At 42.5% G+C, this 21,163-nt stretch overlaps 2 protein-coding genes across 5 annotated transcripts in view; one reads left to right on the plus strand and one right to left on the minus strand.

Annotated features, from left to right (window-relative positions):
* LOC121545429 (protein kinase C-binding protein 1) overlaps positions 1 to 9,326 on the minus strand; it is a 36,228-nt gene extending 26,902 nt beyond the window's left edge. For both annotated transcript variants that reach the window (XM_041855956.1, XM_041855955.1), the window contains exons 1-2: positions 9,231 to 9,326; positions 5,994 to 6,221 (exon numbers count right to left, since the gene is read on the minus strand). In XM_041855956.1, coding sequence (XP_041711890.1) covers positions 5,994 to 6,007 — 14 coding nt within the window. In that variant the 5' untranslated portion in view covers positions 6,008 to 6,221; positions 9,231 to 9,326. The remainder of the gene's footprint in view (positions 1 to 5,993; positions 6,222 to 9,230) is intronic.
* Positions 9,327 to 9,754: 428 nt separating this feature from the next.
* zgc:113278 (Translocating chain-associated membrane protein 1-like 1-like) lies at positions 9,755 to 19,956 on the plus strand. 3 transcript variants are annotated; one of them, XM_041855958.1, is made up of 11 exons: positions 9,755 to 10,101; positions 11,309 to 11,369; positions 13,386 to 13,504; positions 13,824 to 13,940; positions 14,053 to 14,111; positions 14,760 to 14,844; positions 15,092 to 15,162; positions 18,289 to 18,393; positions 18,679 to 18,822; positions 18,975 to 19,135; positions 19,240 to 19,956. In XM_041855958.1, the coding sequence occupies exons 1-11, from the start codon at positions 9,982 to 9,984 to the stop codon at positions 19,311 to 19,313; spliced, it is 1,116 nt and encodes a 371-aa protein (XP_041711892.1). In that variant the 5' UTR covers positions 9,755 to 9,981; the 3' UTR covers positions 19,314 to 19,956. The 3 variants fall into 3 exon arrangements, with proteins under 3 accessions (XP_041711892.1, XP_041711893.1, XP_041711894.1); XM_041855959.1 differs by having other exon boundaries at positions 19,243 to 19,956; XM_041855960.2 differs by lacking the exon at positions 9,755 to 10,101 and adding an exon at positions 10,109 to 10,268.
* The last annotated feature ends 1,207 nt before the right edge of the window (positions 19,957 to 21,163 follow it).

Consider the following 21,163-nt stretch of genomic DNA (forward strand, 5'->3'; position numbering starts at 1 on the left):
GCCGAATGGGTGACTAACGAAGCCATCTTTGCTGGGTTCATCGACATATGAATGTCATTCGCTTTTTTATCTCTTTATTTCCAGCCCAGGTTTGCCGCCTCTAATGCCAATATCTGGGGGTCTGCATGGCTGTTTCAGTATGTTCATTTACCATCTGCGTCGAGGTTAAACCTCTCTTAATCGAGGATAATTTTCCTTAAACTCTGTTGGGGACCATTCTATCCATGTTTGGCTTACTCTAGTTAAATGGTCACTAATCTTAGGTAGCACAGAGTAAGAGTTATCATGCTTAGCTCTAAACTTTCTTTGTATTTAGGGTTTTGCTTGCATCTCATTTGGGGAGATGCTTCGGCAAGGGCGGGTGTGAGGGAAGGGTTTGTTCACTCTCTATTTGTATATAGTTTGTATATGTTTTTTGTGCCTCTTCGCTTGTTTTTGTTTTTTTACATTTGCGCTTTTAGGTTCAACTAAGATCTTCAGTTTACATTGTACTTTGTCCTTTACACATCCTCTCTCTCTCTTAAGATATGACTCAGCCTAGTGTAGCCCATACTGCTGGAGGGAATGGCTTTAATTTTCTTACTTGGAACTGCAGGGGCATAAATAACCCAGTTAAACGTAGTAAGGTGCTACACCATCTTCATCATTTGAAAGCTCACATCATCTTTCTCCAAGAAACTCATCTGAAGGTATCACAACACTCAAGTCTTAGGTGCAGATGGGTGGGTCAGGTGTTCCATTCCTCATTTCAGAGTAAGGCGAGAGGGGTGGCTATTTTACTTCACAGATCGGTACCTTTTACATGTTCTAAGGTGATCGCAGATCCCCATGGTAGATATATAATTGTCAGTGGTAGGCTGCTCAATACAAAGGTTCTTCTTGTTAATATCTATGCTCCTAATTGGGACAATGGTGATTTTTTCAAATCGGTTTTCTCTACACTCCCAGATATGTCCACCCATATGTTGATTTTAGGAGGTGACTTTAACTGTTGGTTAGACCCACAATTGGATCGATCCTCCACTAAACCTACCACCTTATCAACCTCAGCTAGAGTTGTTCGAACCTTTATGTCTGAATTCGCAATCTCAGATCCTTGGAGAATGGTTAATCCAGCTGGGAAAGCATACTCTTTTTTCTCATCGGTTCACCACACTTTTACGCGCATAGACTACTTCCTTGTTGATGACCGGCTCCTCCACTCCATATCTTCATGTTCATATAACCCAATTGTTGTATCTGACCACGCCCCTGTTACTATGGAAGTAGCTTTTCAAAATGTAGACAATCAGCGACCGCCTTGGCGACTAAAAACTCAACTGCTCAGTAATGAACACTTTGTCAATTTTGTTTTGAGTCAAATCGACTTCTTCATGATTACAAATAGAACCCCAAACATCTCTGCGTCTACTCTCTGGGAAACTTTGAAAGCTTATATCAGAGGTGAAATTATCTCCTACACCGCACATGAGAACAAATTGAAAAGGAATAGGTTATCTATGTTAACACGCTGTATTGCCCAATTAGATGACATTTATGCCGTTTCACCATCCCCCGGATATTTATAAGGAACGTTTAACTCTGCAAGCAGAATTTGACACACTATTAACAGACCAGGTTACTGAAATGCTTGTCAAGTCTAGGAGCACTTACTATGAACAAGGAGATAAAGCCAGTAAATTATTAGCTCACAAGTTACGTCAACTATCATCATCATCTCAGATTACAAAAATGCATACATCATCTGGGATATCATTAGATCCTGGGGGGATCAATGAGGAGTTCAAGAGATTTTACCAGTCTCTATATACCTCTGAAAGTAAAGCGGATACACTGGAATTGGATGATTTCTTCCACTCACTTTCTGTGCCTTCGGTCGGCCGGGATTTGGTTAAAAAATTAGAGCAGCCGATCACTGTTGAAGAACTGTCTAACGCTGTCAAATCCCTTCAATCATTGAGAAGCCCAGGGCCTGATGGCTACCCGACAGAGTTTTATAAAAAGTTTATCACCAAAATAGCCCCTATTCTAATTGAAATGTACAATGATGCATTTGTAAATGGTGCTCTCCCACATACTCTCACTCAAGCAACCATTTGTGTTATTCTTAAAAAAAACAAAGACCCTCTTGACTGTGCATCATACCGTCCAATTAGCTTGCTAAATGTGGACTATAAAATTCTAGCCAAAATTCTGGCAACGCGGCTAGAAACAGTCCTCCCATCAATTATCTCTCCGGATCAAACAGGATTTATAAAAAATAGACACTCATTCTTCAATCTCCGAAGATTATTTAATATTATATACAATCCTTCTATCGACAATACCTCTGAAGCCATAATATCCCTGGACGCGGAGAAAGCGTTTGATCGGGTGGAATGGAAATACCTTTTTTACACTCTAAATAAATTTGGCTTTGGCTCCAAATTCATGACCTGGATAAAACTTCTGTACTCATCCCCCCAAGCCTCTGTCAGGACTAATAACACTCAATCAGATCGCTTCCCTTTGCAAAGATCGACACGTCAGGGTTGCCCTTTAAGTCCCTTACTGTTTGCCCTCGCCATAGAGCCACTTGCAATAGCACTTCGCTCCAACCCCCTCATCAAAGGCATAGTCAGATACGGGCACGAACACAAACTGTCTTTATATGCAGATGATTTATTAATATACACATCCAATCTTTCTGTCTCTGTCCCTGCTGCCCTTGCCACTTTCGCATCCTTCGGTCACTTATCAGGGTATAAACTACATCTCAGTAAAAGTGAATTGATGCCACTTAACATGGCTGCAAAAAAATCCCCTTTACATAACTTGCCATTTAAAATAGCTCACAGTAGTTTTATTTATCTCGGGGTACATGTCACAATTAGGTTTGAAAACCTTTTTCAAGCCAACTTTGCTCCTCTCTTAACCCGTACTAAGGGACGATTTGGAACGGTGGTCTTTGCTACACCTCTCCTTAGTTGCTAGAATTAACTCTATTAAAATGAATACTCTCCCTAAATTCTTATACCTCTATCAGTGCCTTCCAATATTTCTACCCAATACATTTTTCAAAAAGATCGACGGCCTAATTCTACCCTTTATATGGGACAAAAAACCTCCTAGGATGCGAAAACAGCTCTTGCAGAGGCCCAAACCAGACGGCGGTCTAGCTCTACCAGATTTCAGATTCTATTATTGGGCCGCTAACCTTAGGATCATTCAGTACTGGTTGCAGAGCAGAGTGATATTCCCACCCCCAACTTGGCTGGAGATGGAGGCTGCCTCGTCTACACCGGCATCATTGTCTTCCCTCGCTCACTCCTCTATTACAGGCCCTTACTCCTCCTTCACCAATAATATATGTGTCAAAACAACATTGAAGATCTGGAATCAATTTAGACACCACTTTGGGTTTCAAACAACCTCTTCCTTGGCTCCGGTAGCCTCAAACCCAGCTTTTCCCCCATCTATGATTGATGGTGCTTTCTCAACATGGTCTAATCTCGGTATTAAAAGATTCAGAGACCTGTATACTAACAATACATTTAGTACGTTTCAACAATTATCAGCTAAATTTGGTCTCCCCAGACATCATTTTTTTAGGTTCTTACAAGTCCGGAGTTATGTCCGCAGCATAGATCCAGGATTCCCCAACCTTTCTGGTGGAACACAGTTCGACACATTTCTCACCCCACTTCCTAATCAGAAAGGCACATTGTCAATAATCTATAGACAAATTTGCTCACTACAAGCCATCTCATTAAACAATATCAAATCCTCTTGGGAGGAGGAACTGGGTGAGGAAATATCTGATGAACTATGGGAAGGGGCACTCAAAAGGGTACATAGCTCTTCTATTTGCGCTCGACACGGCCTCATCCAATGCAAACTCATTCATAGGGCCCACTGGACCAAAGCAAGACTATCAAAAATTTACAAGGATGTGAACCCTAATTGTGTTCGATGTAACCAGTCCCCTGCTAATCATGTGCACATGTTTTGGTGCTGCCCATCTCTTGTTGGTTTCTGGAAAGACATCTTCAACACACTCTCAGAATTAAGCGGCACACAGATCGAGCCAGACCCTCTCATTGCATTATTTGGAGTTTCCTTACCCACAATACAATTGACCAAAATGAATAAGGATGTAATTGCCTTTGTCACGTTGTTAGCGAGACGATTAATTTTACTTAGATGGAAATCCTCTGCAGCCCCTTCTCATGCTCTTTGGATTAAATCTATTTTGAATTGCATAAAGTTGGAGAAAATAAAACAGACACTCAATGGGTCTGTAGACAAATTCTATGCAAAGTGGGCTCCCCTTCTTTTCTTATGTTAAAAGAATACATTTCCCTGCAGTTCCAGAGTGATGTATATTTATATATTGGTGATGTAAGAAGCCTGGTATGTGCATATACGACATCTCGGATGTTAAGGACGGTAATAACTGTGCTAGCTGACCTATAACAACTGGATCAAAACAGATATTTTTCATTTATTTTTTATTTTTTTTGTGTTTTATCTTATTTATGTATTTAATGTCTATTTTTTCTTTCATGTCTGTCTCTCTATGTTTTGCTGTATCGTTGTCTTCAAATTGTTGTTCCATATTCATACCAAATAACTTTCAAGTGCAATTATTTACTAAATGCTGGTACTGAAAATTCAATAAACAAAGTATAAAAAAAAAAAAATAAGAACCATAAAGTAATGTCCTATTAAACACCAGTGGAAACAGTACTGTAAAATAAAATGCTACCAAAAAGGATTCTTGTGAAATGAGAGCCAGATATGCAGTTTGTCTAACCTACATAGAAAAGGGGATATGATTATCCTGACGCAAGTATTTCAGAAACGTCAAACCAGGCATTTAAATGAAGCAGCAGATCAATGGTGTTTTTGTCTCTACAGCTATAAATAGGTGAGAGGTTCGAGCGGTGCCAAGGGGGGGAAGAGAAAACAAGCACACAAATGCAGACAAATATGAGTCGAGCTGAAGTCAAACAAACCATCACGCACACAAAATACACGGAATCAACACACTAAAAATGTAGTGTTTCTCTGGGTGGCAGTTTGATTTGTAATGACACGTGCAGAGCATTACCCAGAGGGACACTCAGTTTCTAACACAAATGGCTGCTGTTTGAGGCGCACAGTGCAGAAGAAGCAGCTTTACGAGGATGAGTGCTACAGAGTCAACGTAGCACTGGCCTGTAAACTGGAGGCCTTTGGCCGTAAATTGAGATCCATATTCCATGAGCTTCAAAACAACTAGCCTACACAGGGCTACTAATGTGTAGAGGAAGAATGAAATTTATGAATTTCCCTCAGACCCTCCATTTTTGGTTGGGAACGATGAATGAACTCTGTGGACTCGGTTTCAGTTCTGATGAGGGTGAGGCTAGACTGGAAAGGAATTTAGCCTCATGAGGCAGGCAGTCACTGCTTTGTTCGTATTCACGTCAATTGGTGAAGAATTATCTTTCATATCCGCAGAAAGTATTAATTTTGTCCACCACACACTTCTTACTGTAAGCAACCAGTGTTGAGTTAGCTATCAGCGTCTCCCTGGAGACCCCCCCGGTCAGTCTAACAGGCACATCTGTTTCCCCCACGTCCATTCTCTCTGGCCTGGCGTGACACACTAGATCACAACAAGAAGGCAATCTGCTTACAAAAGATACATAACACCCCCCATGCCATGGTCCACTCTGCAGTCCACTGCATGGCAGCCTGGATGTCTGGGGAACACATGTGAGCCTGCCACACACACAGAGAGAGAGAGAGAGAGAGAAGAGTCCTAACCCAACCCCCACCTAAGCGCTCTGTGGTACAGGGGCCTTGCAAGGCCTCCCCCGCCCCCAAAGCCCCCTCCCCCCACTCCTTTGGGAAAGCAATCTGTGATTTTCAGGTATTCACATTCAGATTTGCACAGCAACAGTCACACAACAGAGAAGGAGGAAGGAATGTTGTAATTAGAGTTGAGATAAAGAGACAGGGCTTACCTCTGTGGATGCATGGCTGCCTGACACACTGTTATGGCAACACTTATAAAACATGGAGGACACTCTCAGCCGGGGAAGGCTCCGTTCTTCAGGCAAGGCGATCAGGCCTGTCTGATGGTAGCCAGGCCCTGACTGGCCCCTTTCTCACAGGCGGGATGTAAGGCCGCATCCGATTGGCCGAAGCGTTTCCTGAGTAATTATCTTTGTTCAGCGCAGTCAGGAGCAGCTCTGAGTGCGGGAGAGACATGGAGATAAAAAAGAGAGAGAGCTAGGCCCAAATCACAAAATAACAAATGTAACCGCATTTCTATGACCTAAAGAACACCCACAACAATGTAATACCGTTGTCTAAGGTTGCATCTGGTGCAAGTTGTGTTATTTTCACAGATGATATAGTAGAAAAGCATCTACAAAATGAAAAACAGACAGCAGGGCTGCTCTGCTGTAGCCTCCATTTTTGTAGAGAAGGCCTTTGTCTAAACCCCTCCCTTCTTCTCAACCGTCTTCAGGGGAGAGAGGGCACATAGGCTCGTTCTTCACCAAAACAACTACAACCAAGGCCTGGAGAAATTGCACACCATTTTAAATGTAGACATGGGAATATGTCCCTATAATATAAGTGGAATTAAAAGACAAACAAAATGGTAAATCCAGATTATATAAAAAAATGAGGATTAACATAAAAGGAAACAAGTTACAAATATACTGTAATAAATATTAATCAATTAAATAGAAAGGCTATTTATGGGCTTGTTCCCAAATAAAAGTAGCTATTATGTACACTATAACAAGATGGGACTCATGTAGTTTTTGACTGTAAAATCACCAGGAATTCAGCAAAAAATATATATATTTGGAAATCTGTTCCCAAGTATATATATATATTTTTTTTATGAGACGTGATCGTGTCTCAATGTAATCAAGGCATGAAATTATTGTTATTTTAAAATACAATCTCTTTTTTGGCTGAGTTGTGGACAATTTGCAGTGTACAAATTACTTTACTTAGGTCCCGACTCCGACCATCCACTCCGACAAAATTCGGGCCTCGGCTGAATCTAGTTTCCTACCCGTTATAAACACTACCCGTAATCGCTAATTTTGGGGCACTGTGTTATGTTTGTGTAGGGCTGTGGTACATTGTATTCTGGGGATGGTTATTGTTCTGGAGTATTCTATAAGGCCTAATCCATAATATAAAGGCAAATTTCTGGTCTTACAATTGAGGTTGGAAGAAGTGCTTATTACATTAAAGAAAAGTTGGGGAAAGGGGAGGCATTTTGTAATGCCAGACAATGCAGACCAGAACAATTGACAGTGTGTGCATGTACGTGTGTTCCAAGGAACCTCCCGCTTGCATCATGTGCTTTGTGAAAATCATCAATAATTCACTGTACCTGGGTAACAGACAGGACAGTTTGTCAATTGGAGTAGGTTTTAAATAGCTAACCAGGCCACACTCCCAACACAGAGGTTACAAGCAATGGTAACGGAACGGGCCCCGTGTAGCTCAGTTGGTAGAGCATGGCGCTTGCAACGGGGGGCCAGTATACAAATTTAAAAAAACAACAACAATGTATGCACTCAGTAAGTCGCTCTGGATAAGAGCGTCTGCTAAATGACTAAAATGTAAAATGTAACGAAGGCTTGCACACATTGAATGTGGATCTAACGTTCTTCTGTTTTGTCTGTCAAAATTTTTCACACAATTCTACATGTAAAATCGGTGCGCACTCGGTTCTCAAATTCCGTTCCCAGGTGCTAAATACTCTCGGCCAGCAAACGCTATTGTTGTGTCTGAGGCCTGAACACTAACTTCTACTACTCTTCACTGTGCCTTCACCATCTGTCACTATTCCTTACCACAGGGGTGGCTATGTGAATAGCACAGCCATTAGGCTATATCTATAAAGCGTTTTGAAAGGATATGTTGTTGTGAGCAAAGGACATGTTGTGTGCTTGGTGGAGAAGTGGGGCCTGAAGAACACAGAAGTCATTAGTTTCATAACACTATCCAAACACGAGCAATGCTGTCCTCTAGTGAATAAAAGGAGAATAACATCAGTCAGATTCAGACACCCCTGGCCCTCACAGGTTCACCATTTCCACCGGTGACTCTTCACGCCTGCCTCTATATGAATAGTTGTCTGACATATTGGTCGGCCCCAACCATGCTAATGTGACAACTGTCTAGCCTAGATAGATGGACATATGCGCCTCTGAACTATTTGTGCTCTGTCTTGCCTAAAAGGACAACTGTTTGGCCAGATGGTTATTTACATTTTAGTCATTTAGCAGACGCTCTTATCCAGAGCGACTTACAGTTAGTGAGTGCATACATTTGTTTTTTTTGTTCATACTGGCCTCCCGTGGGAATCGAACCCACAATCCCTGGCGTTGCAAGCGCCATGCTCTACCAACTGAGCTACACGGGGCCTTTTTGCTGTTTGCTCTGTTAGGGATTTTGGCCGGGTTACAGCGAAGCATTTGTTTTACAAATTTGTATGACAAACGTTGTTTAAAGGACTAAGCCTATATTGATTGGTTTTTGATCAGCTCATACTCCTGGTCCCTTGACCATTGTGTAATGTTTCTGGAACAGTTAACAGTTAGCTAGGTTAAAATGTTATGTGTACAGAAAATGTATTCCATGACTGTAGTTACTCGGGACTCCCCTTACAAGAGGGACATATTGATACAGACATTGACATATCTAAATCCCGGCATTTGTACAAATTATATGGCAGAGCCAAATTATGCCATAACAGCTCATATCAATCTGGTTTGACAACCTATACTAAAATATATATAATTGTGTTATTATTTAATGTGAAGGCTGGGGTCAGGAGGTCAGGCATGGCTGAATGAGTTACAGGCCTGGGTGAAAGATTAAACCATCATTGACAGTAGGATGAGACTAATGTTACCTAGGTTGTTTCCTTTTGGCTGTACAATTGAATATACTTAACAGACTTGTAAAGTGTAACTACGTAGCTATATCAAACGGGTTCACCATCACCACTAGCTACTTCCTTTGCGTAGTGGGCTTTGTTGGCTACAGTAACTAGCTAACGTTAGCTAGTCTACCTAACGTAGCTAGCTAGCTAACTAGCTTGCTGACGTTAATAATAACAACCGTTTCCTGATTCACATTGAGAAATATTCCTATTTTACACGCTTTATTTTGCTAAAAATAAAGGAATAAATGGTATTTCACGTAAAACAATCAATACGTACCCGATAATGAAGATATGTATATTTTAAAAAATCTGACTGGACGGAATGAAAGACGGCTTGGAGGTATCCCTTCTTTCCCTCAACATTGATTGGGCGAATTCGATTATGCTGAACCTCGGGGCACCACTGCATGGCGCATCGTACATAGGTTTACAACATCTCTTTTCCATAAAATATATTTTCAAAGTAGTTTTCATTGGGAAAGCAGATAAAGCAATCACTTTTGCATGCGAAAACACAGAATCCTACTCATTACTCCTCGTGCTTAATTACGCCACTTTTGTGTTGCGCAGACTTCGCCGTGGGCTTTGAACGGGGCACCTGGCTCACGCCTGGGACGCAGCCCGGGTCCAAAACGAATGCAATCAACTTTCACCTTGTGGCAGATTAATCGAATCCCCTCATTGACTTTATAGGAAACTTCCCGAGACCGCCTCCACCAATTCCCATGCACGTGATTTGTTCAGCCTAGTGTCAATCATGAGTTCAACAAGGCGGGATTTTCTATCTACGTCAATGGGCGGTTCATGAGTGTAGGAACCGAACTGGGAGGGGGACGTTGACTGGCCACTAACGAAGTGCGTGGTTTTGTGAATTTTTATCGTTTCTAAGCTAGTTAACACATGAACTGCAATTTACACCGTGTACTGGCAGTGGTGGCGGGAGCAAAAGAGCAGAGTTTGCATCTGAATGCAAGCGGGGGCTGCGAGTGACTGAAGTGCGGCAGGTAGGAGAGCTGTATCGGTCAGCCATGGGATTCCGAAAGAAGAACAAGAGCCCTCCGGTGCTGAGCCACGAGTTCGTGATCCAGAATCACGCGGATATGGTTTCATGTGTGGCTATGATAATTCTCCTCGGCCTGATGTTCGAGGTACAGTGTTAAACCCTGGAATGTATGCTGTACAGAAAACGCCTCGTTTGAACTGTGATGACAACGTCAGCAGCACTCAAAGGGGACTGGGCGCGAGCGTCTCCCTTCTCATGTGTCACACCGATTGCCAAGGAAGAGAGGAGGCCCACTGTGCTAAATAGTTGCTGGTCAGCTAGCATGTCACACCAACTAGCTAGTTATCTAATATTACCAAATGGATAGATAGCGCTAGCCAGTTTGCTATCACATCCATGCATGTGACAGTAAATGATGGGGATTGTTTACATTAGTCAACTCTCATTCAAGTCTGCAAACACGTAATCAATTGAGTGCTTAATGTTGTGAACTGAGCTTGCTAGCTAAGTTAGCCAGCTAGCCAACTTGTTCTGAAAATGAAACACGATCGCTTGTTGGCTAACTAGCCAGTTCCCCACCCAATTTGTCAGTCTCATTGAGTACGTTTACATGCACACTAATAATCCGATATTAAACTGATTATGGCAGTAAGCATATTATGCAATAGTCATGTAAACGCCTTACTCTTAATCTTCTTAAGGTCAACATCGAAGTAAGCATACACCGATTAAAACACCTGGTTTTCTGAGCAATCTTTAGAATTATTAAATCATGTAAACACCTTAATGGCGTTCCAGCGGTGTATTTGATCTGCGCATGTGCTAGCACCAGCGGCGGGAGACTCCCACCACACAGAACCCACATAACCCACTGAAACTGCATCTGCAAGGCAAACGCAGCGTTCCATTGGAAATTAATGTACTTATGGTGTACCAAAACGCAAATCACAGTCGGTGTGTTCGAAGCGTCTTAGAAGTAGTTTTCACATACAAACGTCATATGTCCGAAATCAGAATTAAATATGTTTAACAAAAATAACATGTTCGCTGTGATAGAACGTTTATTTTGATTGGCCATTTTCTGCATTTATCAGAGTGCCATCAGGTAGCCAAATTTCAGATGTGTCCATGTAAACAGGATTATTAGGGAAGTCGTTCCTCTAGCAAAGCATGTAAACGTTTTAATCGAACTATTATATTAATCTGGCTATCCACAATAATCGCAAACATCTTATTGTGATTGACTCCTATGCATCTGCATTAGCAGGAAGAACCACCCTTGTTACAAAGTACCATGACAAGACCTTTTGCTACAACATTACTTCTTATTTGATATCCTTCGTTTATTGCAGGTCACAGCAAAGTTTGCCATCATGTTCATCACCGTCCAATACAATGTGACTCAAAGTCTTGGTAAGTTTACATATTTTTAATGAGTATTTATTTAGCCAGGTAAGTTGATGCATTCTCATTTACAGCAACGACATGGGGAATAGTTACAGTGGTGAGGAGGGGGGATGAATGAGCCAATTGGAAGCTGGGGATGATTAGGTGGCCATGATGGTATGAGGGCCAGATTGGGAATTTAACCAGGACACTGGGGTTAACACCCCTACTCTTACGGTAAGTGCCATGGGATCTTTAGTGACCACAGAGTCAGGACACCCGTTTAACGTCCCATCAGATAGATGGCACCCTACTCAGGGTAATGTCCCCAATCACTGCCCTGGCTCATTGGGGTATATGTATACAGTACCAGTGAAAAGTTTGGACTCACCTAATCATTCCAGGGTTTTTCTTTATTTGTACTATTTTCTACATTGTAAAATGTAATAGTGAAGACATCAAAACTATGAAATAACATATATGGATCATGTAGTAACCAGAAAAGTGTTAAACAAATCAAAATATATTTTATATTTGAGATTCTTCAAAGTAGCCACCCTTTGCCTTGATGACAGCTTTGCACACTCTTGGCATTCTCTCAACCAGCTTCATGAGGTCGTCACCTGGAATGCATTTCAATTAACAGGTGTGCCTTGTTAATTTGTGGAATTTCTTTCCTTCTTAATGCGTTTGAGCCAATCAGTTGTGTTGTGACAAGGTAGGGGTGGTATACAGAAGATAGCCCAATTTGGTAAAAGACCAAGTCCATATTATGGCAAGAACAGCTCAAATAAGCAAAGAGAAACGACAGACCATCATTACTGAAGGTCAGTCAATCTGGAAAATTTCAAGAACTTTGACATTTTCTTCAAGTGCAGTCACAAAAACCATCAAGCGCTATGATGAAACTGGCTTTCATGAGGACCGCCATAGGAAAGGAAGACTCAGAGTTACCTCTGCTGCAGAGGATAAGTTCAATAGAGTTACCAGCCTCAGAAATTGCAGCCCAAATAAATGCTTCCGAGAGTTCAAGTAACAGACACATCTCAACATCAACTGTTCAGAGGAGACTGCGTGAATCAGGCCTTCATGGTCGAGTTGCTGCAAAGAAATCACTACTAAAGGACACCAATAAGAAGAAGAGACTTGCTTGGGCCAATAAACATGAGCAATGGACATTAGACCGGTGAAGTCCAAATTTGAGATTTTAGGTTCCAACCGCCGTGTCTTTGTGAGACGCAGAGTAGGTGAACGGATGATCGCCGCATGTGTGTTTCCCACTGTGAAGCATGGAGGAGGAGGTGTGATGGTGCTTTGCTGGTGACACTGTCTGTGATGTATTTAGAATTCAAGGCACACTTAACCAGCATGGCTACCACAGAATTCTGCAGCGATACGCCATCCCATCTGGTTTGCGCTTAGTGGGACTATCATTTGTTTTTCAACAGGACAATGACCCAACACACCTCCAGGCTGTGTAAGGTCTATTTGACCAAGAAGGAGTGTGATGGAGTGCTGCATCAGATGACCTGGCCTCCACAATCACCCGACCTCAAACCAATTGAGATGGTTTGGGATGAGTTGTACCGCAGAGTGAAGGCAAAGCAGCCAACAAGTGCTCAGCATATGTGGGAACTCCTTCAAGACTGTTGGAAAAGCATTCCAGGTGAAGCTGGTTGAGAGAATGCCAAGAATGTGCAAAGCTGTCATCAAGGCAAAGGGTGGCTACTTTGAAGAATCTCAAATATAAAATATATTTTGATTTGTTTAACACTTTTTTTGGGTACTACATGATTCCATATGTGTTATTTCATAGTTTTAGATGTCTTCACTATTATTCTACAATGTAGAAAATAGTAAAAATAAAGAAAAACCCTTGAATGAGTAGGTGTCCAAACGTTTGACAGGTACTGTCTTTGTATTTATTTCTATAACACAAGATAATTGGCCTTTATTACAGTATTTAGTGCATGTATCCAGTACCTTGTATTTGAAGCCATTGACTAAATTTTTTTATTTTTTTCTCGCTCTCTCTGTTATCAGATGAGAGGGCTGAGCAAGTGAACCTGTACCAGTATGGTCCTAGAGACATAGCCACTGTGTTCTTCTACCTGCTCATTGCTGTCATACTCCACGCCTTGATACAGGAATACATTCTCGATGTGAGTGTCTCTGCACACAGACCCCAACACACTGCACGTGTGTGACTGAGAGAGAAAGGAGGATCTCTGTTTAATCTACAGAACACATAGTCACTGTGTGTGCGTGCGTGTCTCCCCCTCTTTTCCAGCCCAAGTGTGAGTCCTAACATAAGGTCTGGCCTTGTCTCTCTTATCAGTCTTATCCTCCTCACCCTCTTAGCCAGTCAAATAGTATCCGCCACGACCACTTCCTTCTCTTAGACAGCCCACAACAAATGATAACAGACACGTTTCTCCGCGTCAGTATGCATGTCTCATGTCCTATTCTCTCTGATTTCAGAAAATGAATAGGCGGTTGCACCTGTCGAAAACCAAACATAGCAAGTTCAATGAATCGGGACAGCTTGCTGCCTTCTACTTATTGTCCTTCATCTGGGGCTGCAGCATCTTAACAGCGGTAAGAAGGCCAACGAAACGCTGCCAGGAGCCTGGGAACATTATGTGAAGACAAGCTTTCCGTCCGTCGTATTTGTTCTTTGGCTCATGCCGTCTCTCTTCTTATCTGTTAGGAGGAATTTGCGACAAATCCTACTTTCTTATGGGAGGGCTACCCACACACCCACATGGTGTAAGTAAGGATTTATACATTAATTTTACGCCTTCAGGTCACTCATTCATTATTTCAACATGTCAGAGGGACATGGTTAGTACTCTTTTCATCACTACTTTTATTTGGTGTTACCAAGCGTTGTAGAACACTAATTCCCCACAAGTGTTCTGTGAAGGCTCAGCTGTTTGAGTTGGCACAGTGGAAAGGCCTTAGTGACCCAGGGTGCATTGCAGCCCCAGTATTGTGCGTGGGAGTACACTGTCCGGCTGTCTCATCAAATCCATTTTAGACATCAGGTTCCCCTAAAATATTTATTACGAATGTGATGTTTTACTCAAGCTAGACACACAGCACTAAGTTTCTGTCTTTTCCCACCCTCTCCTAATTTCTCATTGTGTAACGAGGTGTCTTATTTCAGTGCATTTTATTAGGGGAAATAGATTAGGCAGGAATGCATAGATTGTGAACTGAATATTTTCTCACAGATTACATACATTTTTGTTATTGATGAACTTTCATCTATCTTCGAGAAACATGTTTATAAATGCATGTAACAGGATCTAAGTTATCATGATCAAACCTTCATGTCCCATCATATCCACTCCCTCCCTACATAGATAGACTGGATCTCTACCCCTGCCTGCCTGTAACCTGTCCTCTCTGCAGCTTTCAGGTGAAGTTCTTCTACATTTGCCAAATCGCATACTGGCTCCACGCCCTTCCTGAGCTGTACTTCCAGAAAGTGCGAAAGGTAAGGGTCCATGATCACACCTTGGGTTAGGTTCTAAAGATGACACATCTGTCATTTAAACATGGAAGGATACATCTTGTGATTGTGTAATTCCCCATTGTTGCAATACAAGGTTCATATTCTTTATTCTCCTCTTACAAACCCATTTGTGACTGTAAAAGTCATTTTGCACTGAAGCTGCTGTGCCACACACCTACACTGATACAGCAGTCATTAATAAAGGCTATTTTCTGCTTGTGTGTTTCAGGAGGATATTCCACGCCAGCTCTATTACATTTGTCTTTACGTCTTCCACATCACCGGTGCCTACATCTTGAAGTGAGTATGCGTCTTCTCAGGGAAATGGTTAAATAAGAGGATAAAGACTATATGAATGGAGCTGTCGTTCAGCATTTTCTTATTTATGCACTTTAGCTAGCCATTGTCTGAGTACTTTTCAATATGTGAAGAGGGTTTGGCATGACAGAGGGGTAAACTCACTCCATATCTATTCCTGTCATTGCAGAGAAGTGTGTGTGCATGTTTTACTATATTTGTGATTACCAGAAGTCCTCAAGAATAATAAACCAACTAAGTTTCTGAGAATTGAGGACAATTTGCGGGTCCTCACTTGTAAAATGGCTATTTTAGGGTTAGGGGTAAGAATTAAGTCTAGGCGTTATGATTAGGGTTAGGGAAAATAGGATTTTGAATATCACAGAGCTGTGCGTACACGTTTTACTATACCTGTGAGTACCAGTGTGTGTGAACAGCCTTAGATACAATGCATTCGGAAAGTATTCAGACCCCTTCACTTTTTCCACATTTTGTTACGTTACAGCCTTATTCTAAAATTGATTAAATAAAACAAAAAATCTGCATCCATCTACAGACAAGTACTCAGTACTTTATTGAAGCACCTTTGGTAGCGATTACAGCCTTGAGTCTTGGGTATGACGCTACAAGCTCGGCACACCTGTATTTGGGGAGTTTTTCCCATTCTTCTCTTCAGATCCTCTCAAGCTCTGTCAGGTTGGATGGGGAGTGTCGCAGCACAGCTATTTTCAGTTCTCTCCAGAGATGTTAGATCGGGTTCAAGTCCGGGCTCTGGCTGGGTCACTTAAGGACATTCAGAGACTTGTCCCAAAGCCACTCCTGCGTCGTCTTGGCTGTGTGCTTAGGGTCGTTGTCCTGTTGGAAGGTGAACCTTCCACCCCAGTCTGAGATCCTAAGCACTCTGGAGCAGGTTTTCCTCAAGGATCTTTCTGTACTTTGCTCCTTTCATATTTCCCTCAATCCTGACTATTCTCCCTGCCACTGAAAAACATCCCCACAGCATGATGCTGCCACTACCATGCTTCATCGTAGGGATGGTGCCTGGTTTCCTCCAGACGTGACACTTGGCATTCAGGCCAAAGATTTCAATCGTGCTTTCATCAGACCAGAGAATCTTGTTACTCATGGTCTGAGAGTCCTTTAGGTGCCTTTTGGCAAACTCCAAGCGGGCTGTCATGTTTTACCGAAGAGTGGCTTCCGTCTGGCCACTACCATAAAGGCCTGATTTGGTGGAGTGCTGCAGAGATGGTTGTCCTTCTGGAAGGTTCTCCAATCTCCACAGAGGAAGTCTGGAGCTCTGTCAGAGTGAACATTGGGTTCTTGGTCACCTCCCTTCTCCCCTGATTGTTCAGTTTGATGGGGCGGACAGCTCTAGGAAGAGTCTTGGTGGTTCCAAACTTCTTCCATTTTAGAATGATGGAGGCCACTGTGTTCTTGGGGACCTTCAATGCTGCAGACATTTTTTGGTAACCTTCCTTAGATCTGTGCCTCGACACAATCCTGTCTCGGAGCTCTACGGACAATTCCTTTGACCTCATGGCTTGGTTTTTGCTCTGACATGCACTGTCAACTGTGGGACCTTATATAGACAGGTGTGTGCCTTTCCAAATCATGTCCAAGCAATCGAATTTACCACAGGTGGACTCCAATCAAGTTGTAGAAATATCTCAAGGATGATCAATGGAAACAGGATGCACCTGAGCTCAATTTAGAGTCTCATAGCAAAGGGTCTGAATACATATGTAAAGGAGGTATGTTTTTTGCAACCCCTTTTATTTTAGTAAAATATATTTTATTTAATCAATTTTAGAATAAGGCTGTAACGTAACAAAATGTGGAAAAAGGGGTCTGAATACTTTCTGAATGCACTGTATCCCCGGAGAGAGTTTGTGGTGTCTGGGGTGATGGGTGGGGTTAGTTGTAAACCTGTAGGAATGTCCTTGCTTTGTCCTCAAAATACCTCCCATACAGGCAACCTTTAAACTTCCTACATACAGGTAAAGTCTGACAAACTAATTGTTGTGTGAAAGTGGCTATGGAAAAGTTCAGTAGTAATCACAGTAGTAGTTATATCCTATCAAAGTAGTATCATCATCAGAAGTACCTCTAACTGGTTTAGCTGACCTCTGAACCTCCTTGGCCCAATACTATTTTAATGGCCTTCCGTTACTCAGCTCCTCTCCTTCAAGACCACTGGTCTGGAAGATGGGTAAAGACATCGTAGGGCTTTAATTTGATCCTAGTGCTCCACACATCTCTTTCTGATCACTGGGCATGACAGACAGGAGTATAGGGAAGGAAGGAGGTCGTTCAAGGCTATTTGCAAATGGCTTCAGTGTTATGATGTATCCTGTTCCCCTGCTGATGTTGGGGGCTGACTCCCTTTTCCCTGTGTCCTCAATCGGCCTCAGGGTTGACATTTTCTCTCAAACAGCCCTCGCAGTGGTGGGCTGTTCTAATAGATGGGAGGACACCTACTTGTTGAGGAAAACTCATTCCACGAATCAGGCAGAACTTATCAGCAATAAGAGTTTATTTAATCAATTGCAAGGGAGATCACTCTCAGGATAAACTGGAGAGGAACTCAAAAGTTACAGAATCAGTCATTATATACTTCTTCTACACGTAGAGCTGATTGCCTCTCTTAGGGGGAAGCAAGCTTACATGAGAGATAAGGGGGACTTCCTTAAAGCATTGTACAAACAAGAACAGATTCTAACCAGTCTCTAACCAGTTCTCACATCCTACATGACTAAAAGAGGGGAATGATGAGTTCTATTCAGTTAGAAGAAGAATTTGTCCTTGAGCTGGGCCTCTAGTGCCCGACGCGATAAGGAGCCAGCAGCAAATCACTCCTTTGTGCGATGTACTAAACAACAATATTGGAAGTAGTGCCGCTCATAATTGCATTGCATGCATCAATTATAGGGCCTTTTACGGTAGATATGCATAAATCATCGCTGCTATCTCCTGGACAACTTTAAAAGATGCTTCTTGCTGCAAATGTGAATAATATTTAATTTTATTGAGTAGTTCAGTACTGTTAATCCCTGGACAGAAAATGTCATCTGATGAAGGTCTGTTATCTATTTCCCCTGGTGTTTGCTGACCTGTTTCCTGTGTGTTCAGCCTCCACCGGTTGGGCCTGGTGCTGCTGGTACCTCACTACCTGGTGGAGCTCCTGTTCCACGCCTCACGCCTCTTCTACTTCAGTGACGAGAACAAGCAGAAGGGGTATGTATGAATTGTACGCTGGACCCCCCCCTCTCCATTTTCATACCAGTCAATACAAGGAGGGGGAGAAGTTGGGAATAATACCTGCATACAGAGAGCTTTTTAATTTAATTTGAATTATTGTCACCTTCAGCAAGTCACTTGTGTGATACAATGGGAGCTTTTCCTCCCTTATCGGACTAAATTGATTGATTTGCATAACCGATTGTGATAGTGTCTTACATGAGTAAGATGTCACTGTTGTTGCCATGGTGACTATAACTCAGATTCTCTTTTCTTTTCCAGTTTCACTCTGTGGGCACTACTTTTCGTCATTGCTCGCCTCCTTACCCTCACCCTCTCCGTACTGACCTTTGGCTTCGGACTGCCCCGCGCAGAGAACCAGGGTTTCTCACTTGCAAAGGGCAACTTCAATGTGCTCACCATTAGGCAAGTCATGTTTCTTAAGATCACTTAATTTGCCCTGTTCCCCCCTCTGATTCGGACCTTGAGAGCAAGTTTGAACTTTTCGTCTATCAAAGAAAGTAAAACGCCTGTCATTGCTCATGGCTGGTCCTCATGTTTCCCCCTTTGCCTCTCAGGATGACATGCCTGGCTGCCATTTGCCTGACCCAGGCTTGGATGATGTGGAAGTTCATCAACTTCCAGTTGAAAAAGTGGAGGGAGCACAGTCAGAGCCAGGCCTCCAAGAAGAAGGCTTTCAGCCCAAAGAGCAAGCCCCACAAGAAGGACCTGGCCCGGGGTGAGTCCGCTGCAGCTGCGTCCTTGGAACACCCACCTCCAGCCAGTGCAACTCTGATGCAGATATGTTTCTGACATGTTGTTCTTGTTTCTTTGTTTTGTTAGTAGGTTCTGCCAACGGTGTGGTGAAGTCCGATGACAAGACGTCACCCCGTGCGAGAAAAGCAAAAGCCTCATAGAGTTGGAGGGAGAGAATGGAGGGATGGAGCAGAGGAGAGAACTAAGTGAGGGGGCTACTCTCAATGTGATATTTTGTCTTTTCATCACTTTAATTTTTTTAATCTATTCCCCAAAACAACCACTTAAGCGCACGAAAAAACCTTAACTGTCTCTTTTGTGTTAGAACCTATATTTTAATAGTTATGTTTTTGTTTGTTTTGAGGACCTAATATGTTTGTGTTCGGTTGTTCTTTCTGTGGATGGGATGTAAGCAGGGCAGGGTCGACTGGTTAAATGCTTTAAAGTGTGAATCCGCCACCCGCGGGCGCCCCACCGGCCGCCCCACTGCTTGTGCTGTGTTTTCACTTGAACGAAAACATTGGTGTTGGCCCTAAGCCACTCTGGGCTGGCCTTTTGTGCAAGGTGTGTCTGCGCTAAATCCCACCCACTCAAATGACGTTGCTAGAGAGAGGGGAATTGGGAAGTAACTGGATAGATAATTGGTCAAAAAGTCATTTTTGGAGAGGAATTATCTGTAGCGATTGCTTCCAGCTTCAGTGCCCTATTCAATCAATCTAACTGGGTTTCTGAGGAAGTCAAACATGCACTGTTCAATTTTCACTGCAAGAGTGCATGTCACTATTCATGTTCTCAACAAAACATGTAAAACAAGAAGAGTGTGAAATGTTGGACAAAAAGTTTTCCCTTTACCTGATCATTGGTTTTGATTGTATAGGGACCTCACCATTAACTAACTGTGTCCGTTTACTGTCTGTATTATTACTCGCCTTTGCCATATGAAATCCGTGCTATTATGGGATTGAGGCACTGTTAGTTAGTAATTCGTATCCCAGATTCACCAACCCTCCATCAGCCATCTTTTGACCCAACTGGCCTTCATCCAAAACTCCATTACTGGAGATACTGTATTTATCCATGCAGAATTAGATCTCTTGAGCAAATTATGCATTGATGTACATGGAGGATTTGTGCAGGAGTTCAAGTGAGGTTTTTGTTTTTCAGTTCAGGATTTTGATCCCCGATAAGATTATATTAATTAATAAACAATGCCAATAATTAATGCCTCGAGTTATAGAGTTAAGCCTAAAGGGTCACGGTTAGGGTTTGACGAGCCGTCGAGTTTGAGTTTGCATCTCAGAAGCATGCAGTGGCCTTTTTTCACATCCGCTAGAAGAGTTGAGTTATTTATTTCAGTCGTATCTTATTTTTTTATATCATGCTTTGGCAACTCTATAACCAGCATAGACAAGAGGTACAAAGCAAAACGATACAATCCTCCTTTAAGTGTCCTTAAAATGTCAGTGGCGTGAGCCATGGAGTTCTCCTCGGGTTTCCTTTCTGTTTTTCTGTTTGCCTCTTCTTTTTGCCTTTTTTATATCGAGGTGTATGGCACAGGAGGCTGCTGAGGGGAGGACGGCTCATAATAATGGCTGGAATGGAGTGAATGGAATGGTATCAAACACATGGAAACTATGTATTTGGTGTGTTCGATTCCGTTCCAGCCATTACTATGAGCCCGTCCTCCCCAATTAAGGTGTCACCGGCCGCCTGTGGTGTATGGTGGCAGGCAGCTGCTTCCATAGACACCCACTTATTATACTGTACATCCCATTCTCAGTCTCTCGAGCCAGACGGCTTACTTCCGCAATCTCTGAATGTGCCGTTGCCCAATGTCTGGCTATGCGAGACTAATTCTCAGATGGGACTGGTGTGCGTGTTTGAGCCTGTGTGTGTGTGCATGCCTGTGTCTAGTTCTACCTGTGGTTATTCCTACTGTGTGCGTCCGTGAGGAAGTGAAGGCTCTGCATGATTCATGCTTTAGTGTCTGCATTTTCTCTTGGGAAAAAAA

The sequence above is a fragment of the Coregonus clupeaformis genome, unplaced genomic scaffold, assembly GCF_020615455.1.
Source record: "Coregonus clupeaformis isolate EN_2021a unplaced genomic scaffold, ASM2061545v1 scaf0012, whole genome shotgun sequence".
Taxonomy (NCBI): domain Eukaryota; kingdom Metazoa; phylum Chordata; class Actinopteri; order Salmoniformes; family Salmonidae; genus Coregonus; species Coregonus clupeaformis.

Bases quoted from the DNA above. Each gene is read 5' to 3' on its own strand.
- zgc:113278 (XM_041855958.1), top strand. From the start codon at position 9,982: ATGGGATTCCGAAAGAAGAACAAGAGCCCTCCGGTGCTGAGCCACGAG. The intron at 13,941-14,052 runs GTAAGAAGGCCA...CTTATCTGTTAG, and splicing joins GCTGCAGCATCTTAACAGCG to GAGGAATTTGCGACAAATCC. The intron at 18,394-18,678 runs GTATGTATGAAT...TTTCTTTTCCAG, and splicing joins GACGAGAACAAGCAGAAGGG to TTTCACTCTGTGGGCACTAC.